At 40.9% G+C, this 12,979-nt stretch overlaps 1 protein-coding gene across 2 annotated transcripts in view; it reads left to right on the top strand.

Annotated features, from left to right (window-relative positions):
• The window catches only part of HECW2 (HECT, C2 and WW domain containing E3 ubiquitin protein ligase 2), a 149,480-nt gene extending 140,840 nt beyond the window's left edge, over positions 1 to 8,640 (top strand). For both annotated transcript variants that reach the window (XM_033065441.2, XM_033065442.2), the window contains 2 exons: positions 454 to 566; positions 5,964 to 8,640. In XM_033065441.2, coding sequence (XP_032921332.1) covers positions 454 to 566; positions 5,964 to 6,075 — 225 coding nt within the window. In that variant the 3' untranslated portion in view covers positions 6,076 to 8,640. The remainder of the gene's footprint in view (positions 1 to 453; positions 567 to 5,963) is intronic.
• Positions 8,641 to 12,979: the final 4,339 nt, after the last annotated feature.

Here is a 12,979-nt window from a genome sequence, read left to right as displayed (position 1 = left end):
CTTCAGGATTTATTCCTTTTCATACAGTAGTAAATTGTGCTTTATAAAGCAGTGGAAATCCATATAGCTAGAAAGACATAACATGAAGCCACCAGACATTGCTACTTTTTGTATTAATTCCTTTTAATGCAGGAAACGGTAGCAAAAATCTCACTTGGCTTTAGTCTGGGTAACTGGATACTGATAGTGTGTTATCCCACAGTATTTATGCAGCAGAAACCCTTCAGAGGAAAGTAATCTGCTAAGTTGCCTCGTCTAGAGCCCAGCCAGGAAATGGTCTGTTTGCCCTTAGCCTCCATGTAGAGTAGCATTTGTTGCTTGTGCCTCACGAATTCCCTTGCTTGGCAAATGCTTTTCCAAAGCCTTTGGGCTGCAGTGGGTGTGCTGCTGAGTGCCTCCCCCAGCCCCTGTGTGACAGCCCAGGCCTGTCCTGACGTGTGTTTGTGCTGCCAGTTTGTCACAGGCACGTCCAGCATTCCCTATGAAGGCTTTGCCTCTCTCCGGGGGAGCAACGGGCCCAGGCGCTTCTGCGTGGAGAAGTGGGGGAAGATCACTGCTCTTCCAAGGTACAGCTCTGGGTGCTCATGCCAGGGTGGCTTCACTGTGCTGCTCTCTGGGGTAACACATCAGCTGTTGGACAAACATTAACAAGCTTTCACTGAGTAGGCAAATATACCTTCCCTTACATGCAAATTTCCTTCCCTGTTGTTGCAGTGTCTGATGCATCCCTTTTGGTTTGAACTCAGTTTTGTTCTTCTAAGGTGGACAAGGCAGTGTAACTGTGGCTGACATCCATATTGTAGTGTTTTGCTCATGGAAAATGATCTTCTGACTTTCTTTGCTGCATTTGATTAAATGTGCAAGTATTGACTTACTGAACATACAGTTCACAAGTTGTGAGCAAAAATTAATTTGAATTAAAATGAAATAGCTCTTGTGACTATGTGTGACTGAAAGCTCCCAGGCTTTATAGTATCGTTTAGTGATATAATTTTTCTGCTTGGTCTGATACCGAGCGTTAACAAATACTCAAGAGGCAAGCTGTGAATGCAGAATAGGTGGGAGGGAGTAATTTTGCTTCAGAAGCAGCAAGTGAGAGAAGAGAAGGTGAGGATTTCAAAGAGAACGAGTAAGATCAATTGAAATAGGTGAAGAGGGTAAAGGAACAGTATGAGAGTCCAAGATATGAAAACAGGAGCTCAATTGTGCAAGCCCTTGGAATTTATATTGGGTAGGGCGGGTTTAGAAGAGTAGGATGAAAAGATTAGTTAAAAAAGAGTTCTTTTTAAAGGTCCATGGTAACAATGCCAGGACTAGACTAATAACATGTGAATGATGAAAAAACACCTTCAGCTTGGTTTCTTCATTGACAAAAAATGACAGGTTCTTGTCTTTTCTCTACTGTGATTAGACTGATAGCTGGGAGATTTTCTTTCACCCAGTTCTGGGATTCTGCAGCCTCTAGAATGGGTTAGGAGTGGTTAGACACAGATTAGTGTGGGCAACCTAACTCTGCTTAATCAGGCCTCAGCTTTAGTGTGCCATGTACAGTGGCTTTGAGCTGGGCTCATCCATGGAGGAAACTCAACCCTAATCATAAACCTTCTTTGCTCCTCATAAACAAGATACCTCAGGAATAACTTGCATTCAGAGTCTCATCTTAGACACAGGGTGCTGGTCAGAGACACTCAGAGTCTCTCTGACCAACAACCTGAAGGGTTTTCCTCCAGCAGAAGGTCAGAGGCAGAAATGTCTCTTGGGTTGGCTCCTGCCATCAGAACTGCATGGAGAAGGTCATGGACACAGAAGTGGAGCTGTGAAATCCACAGGCACAGCAGGTGGCCTTTAAACAGAGCCATCTTTCCTTTTACAGCACAAATGAGAGCCAGGCAACTGAGGATTAAAGGAATCCAAATCCTGAAAATCGCTATTTCATATCAAATACTCTAATATCATCTGGGGGCCTGGTAATATCTTGTAGCCCAATTAATCTCCTTTATAGTTTGATTATGATTGGCTTCTGGACTAGCTTTGATTCTGGTTAAAAAGTAAAAGCTGTGACTTTTAAAAAAATATAATTTCTGACTTGAAAATTAAAAATATTTTTTTGTTGTGAGTTTAAGTAAGAAAAGAGATTGCATGATTTTTTCCAAATATATTCTCTGAAGCTGAAATTCCTGGTGCTTGCAAGCAGAGCTTGCAGCATGGAAAAGGTCAGGACCTGCCAGAACAGGATGTTCAAAATTTCCTCTGGAAAGGTTATGAAGAACCCTTGTTGTGATAAATTGCAGAATGAAACTGCTTCCAAAAGTGCAATATGGAGAAACACGTTGAGAATCTTTGCTATCATAGGGTGTTCATTAAGTTTAGGGGAAATGCCAACTTCTCACATTTAAGAGATTGTATAGTTTGTTGAAATTTTACTTGTTCCCCTTGGTTGAGAAACATTTGATTTTTGTCTCTCTTGATGGTTTTTACCATACAAATGTGAGAATTAAAATAAAAACAGCTGTATGTGACAAACACCTACAGTCATCATGAGCAAGCAGTTCCTGGTATTCACACATGGAGAACCTTGATCTCATAAAAAATGAAACATCTTCCATAGTAGTAGTGCTTAAAAGGGTTAAGCCCCAAGCCAAAAGCACTGTTTGCATTTTTACATGTGTAGTTCTTGGATGCAGTGCAGCTTCAGCCTGGGTCTCAGCAGCCTCTGAGACTCCCTTTGCAAACACCAGGTACCCTGGCTTGGAGGTAACACATCAGTAACTACAACCCCGAGTAGCAACTTTCTAAAGGTTTCCAAACGAGCCCAGCATGTGTAAACACAACGCTGGATCTGCTGGGAACGCTGCCCTAGGACTCTGTGACTCTTATTGATTCTCAGATAACTAAGGCTTTTATGTTAAGGCACCATCACTCCTAGCAGTGTTGTGCTTTGCTAATTGCCCTCTTAGCAGGAGTGCTTGTGAAATTTGATAGTGCTCGGTGGCAAAAGTGAGGATTTAACAGGTCAGTGGACTTCGTTTCTTCCTCTTTCTAAAAACACTGCTGCAATGCTGAAAACATGTAAGAATATCCATCCCCATCTCTTCTTCCTGGTCTGAGACACAAAGGACAGCTAGGAGAGTCACTTAGGTATGTGGCTGTGGCCTGAGCAGCTGTGAATGTAAACACAGAAGTTTTCACTAGATGTTTGCCCAGTTCCCACTGTTCTGACTGCTGTGTAATCAGCTCTGCTGAATCCAAATAGTGAGATTTCTGTGAGGCACAGGTCAGGTTGCTGAGCTTGTATCACTCTTTTACACGAATAGGCAGCATGTACAATGCCCTGGAAAGATTGATTATTATGGGTCTAGCTTAACTACTGCTACCCCAGTGCCACTTCTGCTTCCTTCTTTTGCACTGAACTGCAGATTAGACTGAACTAGGGGAGGGACTGCTACTCTTTCAATTCACACTCAAGCTGAGAAATTGCTTCCAGGTTCATTGTTGTATATTATTTATTCATGCCTGTGATGATTCACTTGAAAATTATATTTGTCTGACTACTGTTTTTTAAGCCTAAATCAGTCTCTTTAACTACATTAATTAAAATGAACGGGAGTTTAATTGGGAATCTGGAAATTTAGACTTCAGGAACCAGGATGGGTTTTTATGTTGTCATAAGATGTGAGCCCAGGAAGATGGACAGTTAGTGCCCATGTGGTTTGAAATGTTGGAACAGGAAAATACTACCCAGAAGGAAAAAAAATGCATTTGTCTCAAGGACTTAGGAAACTGGGGTTGGAAAGGCATGCATCGCCTCAGAAGACAAAGGTCTTGTTTTTGTCCTTCTTAATTACTTGGTTTCCCACAGTAAGTGATTCCATTTTCAAAATTGCCCTCAAAATAAGATAAAACTCAGTTCTCTTAATAAATGTAAACAACATGCCAGCTTACTATTAAACCAGTTCGTAATGAATCCCTTGCTAATTATATACTGTGTCTTTTATAATTTGTGGTTTTACAGCCCACACAGCATGATCCATAGTTCTAATGAGTGGCTGTCAGCCCCATGGAGCAGAAGCATGTGGTTAGGCTCTTAATTGCCTAAGACTCTTCAACACTCTACATTGAATTGAAGGGATCACTGAGTTCCATTTGCTGCTGGGCTTAAATTGGTCTTTTTCTTCAAAAGAGAGTATTTTCAATTTTTTTAAAGTACTCTGTGGGAAATGGAATAATTTAATCTATGCCACACGTATTATTTTATTAAGTTTTTGGAAAGGCAAAGGAGGAATAAAAAAAGAGAGCTTTCCTCCAGGAACCTTGGAGAGATGGCTGGGTAGAAAAATTTTACCAGAGCCCTGCAATACAGAGTGGGGAAATGCCATCTCTGCTACACAGCATGCAGCAGCAATGTTCTTCTAAGGGTACTGTGTTTGGGGAGGGTGCTAAAGGCAATGTTTTTTTAAGTGATTGCATGTTTGGTGTTTGGACTGTGTTTATAATAATGGCATGACCTAGTGTGCTGTGTATACATTATCTTCAGCCTGATATTTTATGACACTACAAGGCTGTAACTGAGTGGGTGTTTCAGCTTCAAGAACTTTCTGTTTGTAATGGACTCTCAGGTTTTTTAACAAGTGAGATTAACCCACTTCACTCCATGTTCCATTCCCAGAGCTGGGAGCTGAGAGGCACCTAAAGTGGCAATTAATGAATTTGCTCACATGGAAGGGCAGCATTTTCTGGCTCAGAGGAAGTCTGTATGGGTCTGTGGTAGACAGCTGGATTTCTGGGACTGGTTAGGAGTTGCATTTGCTGTGAGGAGGGAGCTTGTTCAGTCCTTCCATTAACATGTTACATATTTACACTTAATACAGATCATACTGATGAAGGGCAGAGCACTGCAGGAGAAGTTTGGTTTTCAGCTGGATTGAATTTAAATAAATAACTGTATGATGTATTTTATTGCAAAAGAATGAAGTATTTGTAAACAGAGACCTGCCAAAATGCTAAATTCAATCTAAAGTGAGGCTTTGTTACAAAGCTTTAGAGCAGAAGAGATGCCTCTTTCAGTTTCTCTTTGCATCATTTCATCCTCAAGAATCCATCACATTGATAATTACATTATTTATGTCATTAGAGCAGGCTCATCCACCACAGCCTTTTAGAAAGTACCACCCTTAGCATGCCCTGAGGTCAGGCAATGATATCCATTATTCCACTACGAAGAGAAACATTTCTAACTCCATTTTCATTCCCTGGAAGAGGTTTTGAGAGACAGTTCCAAGTGTGTCAACAAACTTGAGGTAGATGGACTTCAAAAACTGAGAAATAAATTGCATGGTGACTCTCTTAAGAAAGCAGGGTGGCTGCTAGAGGTTGGTGCATCCATGGTTTTGTGTAATTCCAAAATATCCATTGGGAATATCAGCACAAGCAGTAACACCTCAAGGACATCATCCATATGCCAAGGAAATTGTAGGAGGAAGGGCATCTAATTTTTCTATCTCTTACCACCGTGGGATTGTTTCCTTTAGATCTGGAGATGTATGGAAATATCTTGTTTATCATTACAAATGCGGTATTCAAGTATCATCCATACAGAAAAGGCTACGTCTCAGAGGACACATTTAAAGCCAAGATTTCAGACCAGACTGTTTGAATTGTACTATGTCAAATCATTCTTTTTTTTCCTCATGCACATTTGATGGATAAAATTTATCCCATACCTTTTGGACTGTCAGTATGTTTCTAAAGAGCTTCATAAATGCTTCTTACTGGCTTATTTTAATGAGAAGAAAGTAGATTAAACCTCACTACCTGTTCAGTTGGAAAACATCATTTGACAGAACAAAGTCTTCTGAAAGAATACTATCTGCCCATCTCTATTCAAGCACATACCAGTCTGTGTGTTCTCTTTTGAACTTCTCAAATAATGCACTTCTTCACCTCCTCTCTCTTTTTCCCCTCAGGGCTCACACTTGTTTCAATCGTCTGGACCTTCCCCCTTACCCATCATTCTCTATGTTATATGAAAAACTGTTGACAGCAGTAGAAGAGACAAGTACTTTTGGACTTGAGTGATACACAAACCACAGTGCCCAGCTCATTGGACTTTTGTGGATCTGTCTTCTCAAGGAATGAATGAACTTTTGTATCGGATTTCCTAGAGGAAAATTGTTTCATGGTGCAATTCAAATAATGAGGTTCCACGAAGGAGCTTGTGAAGCAATTAAAAAGCATTGTGGTAGTGGCAGAATTCTCAACAATGAAACTAGAGTGTGCCTGGTGTGCCAAGGGAAAGCCAAGTCTTGCAATCCATGGGTTTTTGAGGTGGCTACACCTCTTAAATTTCTGTTCTGAGCAAACCAGAAATGTGATGCCATGTTGTGATCCGTCTGGCTACTGCAAAATGACATGTACCCAAGGACTGGATTTCATCAAAATTGTTGAATAGAAAATTCAAGTCAAAATGCAAAATAATTCAGCTCCTTACCTACCCAGTAAATTATCAAAAAAGCATACAAATGAACTTTGATAAATTCTTTTTTTTTTTTTTTGTAATTCATGAAGGTACATTACTTTATGCCATATGTTATAACAGCATATCCAACACTTGCTTTACCTAAGACTACGAGTGCCTGCATGGGGAACACCATAGAGCTCAAGTTCCTGGGGCAGAAGTGAGTTGGAAGGAAAGTCAGCAACAAAGGAGGTAACAACAACGGCTTGTGCATTGAGGAGGTTTGTGGAAATGCATTTGCCAGTGGTGTATATGACAAAAAACGAGCTGTTACAATGAACTTAATAACTTAATAAGACTGATTTTATGCTTTATACTGCATGGAAACTATTTTAAGAAGAAACTAGCAATTTATCACAGCATATCAGGAAAAAAACCCTAACACAGTGACTTCTGTTTATTTTTATAGGTTCATTATGTTATGTTTCTTAGAGTGTAAACAGGAAACAAGCAAACAAAAGTGTTATTTCTGTTTTGTCACTTTCCATGCTTGAACAGACATTCTGCTAGTGTTTATTCTTTAAGCACTCTCCAGGGAAAAAAAATGCCTTTTATTTTTATAAGAGTAAAACAACTCCCGAAAATATTTTGCACTGAATGTACCAAAGTTGAAGGGACATTATGATCTGACTGATAGCAAATTGCATCACTATCAAATATCTATAAAAATGCTTAGGAACCAGGCTTTCTTCACAGTGCCATGTCTATAGATATCAGGACTGTGCACATAAGTAATAATTTTATAATACTATATGTGATATTATAATATGCATTTATTTTAAATGCATCTGGATCATTTTTCATGCATTGGATAACTTAATGCAGTGGAATTTAATACAGATATTTCATATGCTCCCCACAACTTTTTATTTGTACAGCACTGTAAAACACTAGCTCATTTGGAAAACCATGAATAACTTCTTTAAGGTGAGCCACTGGTCATAATGCCACTGTCCTGTATCAGTGAACACCTACAAGATGTAAATTGTTCGTAGTGTCCAAGCTTGCATTTTCACTGATAGTTTTCTTATCCAATGTTATTTGAAGCAGTTTTTATGGCATATCAAACACTGCATGGGCACTAATTTCTTTATGCTTAATTTTGCTGAAGTACACGAGGCTTGCTCGCTTCTATTTTTGGTACTTTTCCTCCAGATGGTCTTGTGGAACACTTGTGCAGCTGCGCTCCACTTCTCGCACAGCTGCTGTCACGCGCTGCATCCACCACATTGTCAAATTCCAGGAGTTGCGCTTGGATACTGGATGACAAGAGCACGAATCCAGCTCTGTGCCAGCCCTTTTGGTAGCCCTGTTCTGTGGGAAAAGTAGCTTTTCAAGTAACCTTCTCACTTTGGAGGCTCTTGAAGGGGCATCTGAGGGAGGTGTCCTGCTTGTTCTGGTGGGAGGTTTTTCCCAGCGGAGGCGAGCATCCCTGGAGATGTTGTCAGCAGAGACTGCCAGTCCACCCTCCGAGGCAGGAGGCAGCTGCAGCTGTGGTGGTGACTGAGAAAATCCTTCACACTTACTGAGGAAGTGTCACATGTGCACAGGAAAAGAAAAATCAAGGGGAAAGCATTCTTTTATTTCAAGAATAATTGAGCTTCTGCATGACATCTGGGACTCTCTTAAGTAACTTAGGTTTTCTTAGGCTACTTCTGGCTGGTATGAAGTAGCAAAGAAAAATCCAAACACATCACCCTGTTTCTACACGTATATTTATCAGTCCTTGCTAAGATTGCATGTCATGGGTCCTAATGCACATCTCTTTTCAGAACATGAATGAGCAGTAGGCAAACTGACTTTTCAGCAGGTCACTCCAGCATGGCTCATGTTTCATGGGATCCATTCACTCAGTAGCTAAAACTCTGGCACTTGGAGCAGAATGCAACTTCTGATTGGTTGAAAGACTACAGAATTTTCATTTTACAATACTGTGTTATCTGTGGTCTTAAAAAAGAGATTTCCCAGGTGGAAACTGTATCTACAAGTTTTGAACCAGATACTCTTTGGAATGAAAAGTTTAAATATTTGGCACAAAGTAAGTTTATACTAGTTTGCCTTTTAAGTTATGCTTTTGTATAAAACTAAAACAATAAATGCATCTTGTCAATTTTTATTTAAATATATCTACTGCAGCCATTTGTTCTGTATTTATGCATGTAAAAGTAATTGAAATCAGCCATGATAATCTGATATTCTGTGAAGATGTGACAAGGCCACGAGTGGGGCAGCTGTCAGTTAGAAAACAGAGAAATAAATAAAAAAATTCCAGAATCTTTGTAGCACTAAACCCAAGAGAGACTAAGGAGAAGCTGCTGCTTCCTCCTATGCTGCCAACATCCCCTGGGGAACTCTAGAAAAGCTGAGTGAAGATTGAGGTGTCAGCTGGGTACAGCTCCCTGTGCTGCCTCGAGCACTTGGCTCTTTGTGGCAGTGTAAGTGATGCTGCTGCTCTGAAGGGATTAGCAAGGAGGGAGCATAGGAAAGGAAGCTTGAGCTTAGTCAAATACCCACATCTCCTGGCAACTGCTTGGAATGTTCTCCCTTTGGTTTTGGAAGCCATTCTCATTAAATATGTCCCAAGGGAAAGCCAGCTTTCCTGTCCTGCAGCTGACTGCAGCAGGCAACCAAGATGCTATTGCTGATGACACGGTGTGGCAGGGATGAGGGTCCACGCAGAGAACTGCTGGGGAGCCTTTCCAAAGCTCTGTATCTCCTCAGAGCTTTTCCAGGTGGTGCTAAGGAGCTTTGCATTTAGGAAGGAAAAAAAGTAGATGGAAGAATCTCTTCAGCCAATGACAGCTCATACTAACTTAACCTGCAGCATCTCCATCACACAGAGGCTGCCAGGGGACATCCCTGCAGGAATTTGAGTGAGGGGCCCATGTTTCCTGCTCTGCTGGGAAGTGGAGCTGCACATCACCAGCCAAAAAGCAGCTCCCAGGTCACTGCAGCCTGGCAGGCTGGCAGCAGAGTGGTTCCTGTCCCCCACACCCCAGGGCCAGCCCTCTCTCCCCAGCAGAGGTGTGCTTTGCTCACCTGGCGCTGCTGGCAGTCAGGTTAGGGCCAGAACACTCCTAAATACACCACAAAAGCTTGGAATCAATGAAACTGTGCAGTGTGGCACCTGCTGTAGCAAGCAGTCACCCATTCAGAGCCTGCAGGCCAGCAGCTGTGAGGGGAGTGGTGCCTTTGCCCACAGCAGGCAGGGCACAGCCATCTGTCACACCACCAGCAGCACCTGGCAGGGCAGGGCAGGGCAGGAAAGCCTTTCAATCCAGACCTTATTCCCCACCCCCTCCCTGCCTGCTGTTTTTCCTTGGTATTCATCAAATATTTGCCTCCTGTTGCTTTTAAACATAATTTTCATTATCCTTGTACTGACCCTACCATAAAAAAAGTAAATATGGCTTAGAGGGTATGTGGGGTGAACTCTTCTGCATTCACAGGCGTGCTCAGGGGCACCACATGAGCTCCACATGGCAGCAGTTAACCCTGGGCACACAGGGGCGGGGAACATCTTCGGGGAAACTGAAAATCTAGGCAGCAGCATCTTGGCAGGACATCACACAAAGCTTCTGGTAGGAGTTGGACTGGCAGAGCACTGGACTGGTAGTTTGCTCAGTTTAAAATTATAGGAGAGAGAAGAGGCTTGTGGTTTCTTATGTATTTTTAATCCTTTAAAAAAGTTAAGAAAATTCCTTCTGAAGCATTTGCAATGGTATCATCTGGTTGTTAAATGTAATCTCAGCAGTATTAATTGCAGATGTTTACTGAGTTTCTGCAGTGGTAGCTGCAGTTTTATGGAGCTGCTTGAAGCATGCTGTCTCTGGACTGAGGGAATCCCTGTTCACATCAGGGGAATCTTCAGCATCTGTGTTTGAATGGCCAGTGTAAGTTTATTTCCCATAGCACAAAGCAAGTTACTTCTTTTCAGTGAATGAAACTTACCTGCATTAATTTATACTAATAGTGTTGTTTTCCCTGCCACATTTTTTTTTTTTTTATGTGGAGGGTTAGTATATTCCTGTTAGCACTAACGGGAATTGAGCAGAAGGTTGATCTCCAGTCATAAGACTGCAGATGTAGCTTTCATCTACTGTTGTCTCCCCTTGTCTCCCCTCTCACCCTTTTCTCTCTGGGCAAGCAATTGAACTCCAAGCAAAATTTCAGAAGAATTACTCAAAGCTGGCTTCTTAAACCGTTTGTGTTTTGGCTCAATTATGTGCTGTAAAACAGAACTGCAGAAGTGCTATGGGTTGACTGGCTCATTAGTTTAAGCAAAAAATTCTTTACAATTTTGTTAGTGCAACCACAGTTGCTGCTGTTGGACTAGTCTAACCTTTTGCCTAAATATTTTACAACAAAAAAGAATTTTGGAGGTTGAATTTGACATGACTTGTTTGCTGGAAACCTAAATATACATTAGTATATTTAAATAACCAAGGAAAATAATAACTTTTAAAGGCAATATAACCCACTTTTGTTAGCAGTATGCTGAATTACAATGCTGACCCTCCAAACACAGAATTTTCACAATGATAGTTTATATTTTGCATGTCTTCCAGACAAACCATAAACTTGATAGTGCTTCTGTTCAGCTTTAGACTGACTAATTTTGGCACTACGCTAATACTATTTTGGGTGTTCATTGCTATGAAATGTTTTTTATTTAAACATTTTTAGTATTTTTCCTAAATATTTTCCTTTAAGGACTTTACTTCACAGGATTTGCTCAGAGCTATATTATGCTGTAGGTATTTCAAGGTAAAGTCATGATGATTTGATAATTCTGTTTTGTATGACTGACTTTTTGGCCACTGTTTAGAAAGGTTTCTCCTGATTGCTGGCAAAAGGATGACAGTCAAGGACTCCTGGAATGGTTACAATCCATTGAAGTATCTGTATGTATTCAAAATGCATTTAAAAATACTTCCTGAGGACTTTGTGAAATAGTTGCTGCAGTCATTGATTAGCCCCTTTCTAAGTCAATAATTCAAAAATTGAACTTGTTTCATTTCAGATTATAGCAGAATAATTATACTAAATTTTTAACTAGAGACTTTAGACGTTCTGATGAATTTCTCAAAGCTATGATGGATGTGAAAGGGAACCAAGCTATGCTGCTCTCAATCCTTTTATCTGTTAAAAAACTTCAGAATAATCAAACTTTACCTTTTGGGTTTCAGTTGTTTCTTGTTTTCAGAACTTTGAGAAACTTCTCATTCAGCCCATATTAGAAAAAGCCTTGCCTACTTTGAGGCTTTTGTTAAGCACTCAGGAGGTATATTGTTCAACTAATTTAACATACTTTTGTGCTGACATCAATTAGCTTTTAAATGTATAGACCTACAGAACTCCACAGGACTCTGGTCTCCCTTATTCTGGGCTGCCTTACAAAGCCATCCATCCAGTCCCTTTTGATTGCACATAATCCTACAATCACCCAGAGACAATTGCTGACCACCTACACTGACTGTAGCTGTAGTATCACAGTAAGACTCTGGGTTTGTATTTGCTTTCAAAAGCAGCTCCCTCAGTCCAGAGTCGACAGGATGACTCTTACACTGATATTAAGACTGAGAGGTTTAAGAAAAATAATCACAAAGGTTTTTTTGAAAATAGTTTAGTAGGTCCAAGGGTAAAATGTCTTTTGGTTTTGGCTCTGCAAAATTAATGAGGCAGGGGATTTTGCTTGCAATGTTTTGTATTGCCAGAATTTGTGGTCCCCCTGGGCTGCCCCAGGCTGTTGGCCAGATGGGTGCAGAACCTTTGCAGTGAGGCAGGTGATTCTGATCCCAAAATCACAGCAGCAGCAGATCTGTTACTGTAGTGAGGACTGTGCCTTCCACAGGAACTGGAGGCTTTCTCATGCAGCCCTTGAACTGGATTCTTCCCAAAAGCTAGTTGCAATACAAGCAGCTCGTGACACACTCCATTGACTATTCAACATCTTCCATTTTAAATGAGAATTACATTTTCCATAGTTAGAAATGCCCATCCTGTAGTGTAAGGTCAATAAAAGAGGATTTTGGTGAGACATCACCATACTTGATTGCCGTGCTGACTGCAGTCAGACATTGGAGCTCACTAATTTTAAAGCAGATTACTGTATGAATAAGAAAAAAAATCTCTGAAGCCTCATAAATAATTCTAAGAAGGAATGCAATTGTAGGTGCTGCAATGATAAGGCAGGGCAGTTCCACACAGCACACGAGATACAGCCAAGGAGGAGTGCTGGAGTGAAGACAAGTCTGAGTGTAGGCACAGAAAAAGGACTGCACTTCGAGGACAGGGAGCAGGACAGTGAGCTCTGATGACCTCTGGGATATAAAACAGGATACTTCCTGCTTGAAAATTAGGCTGTGATAATGTACCTAGTAAAGAATGACTGTTCATCCTGAAATACATTGGGGTTACTGCAACTGCAAGATGTGCTTTAACTGATTAGTAGCTTTTGAAAAT

The sequence above is a fragment of the Catharus ustulatus genome, chromosome 7 (genome assembly GCF_009819885.2).
Source record: "Catharus ustulatus isolate bCatUst1 chromosome 7, bCatUst1.pri.v2, whole genome shotgun sequence".
NCBI lineage: Eukaryota > Metazoa > Chordata > Aves > Passeriformes > Turdidae > Catharus > Catharus ustulatus.
The sequence above is the reverse complement of the archived record's forward strand: the minus strand, read 5'-3'. Positions and strand labels throughout refer to the sequence as shown.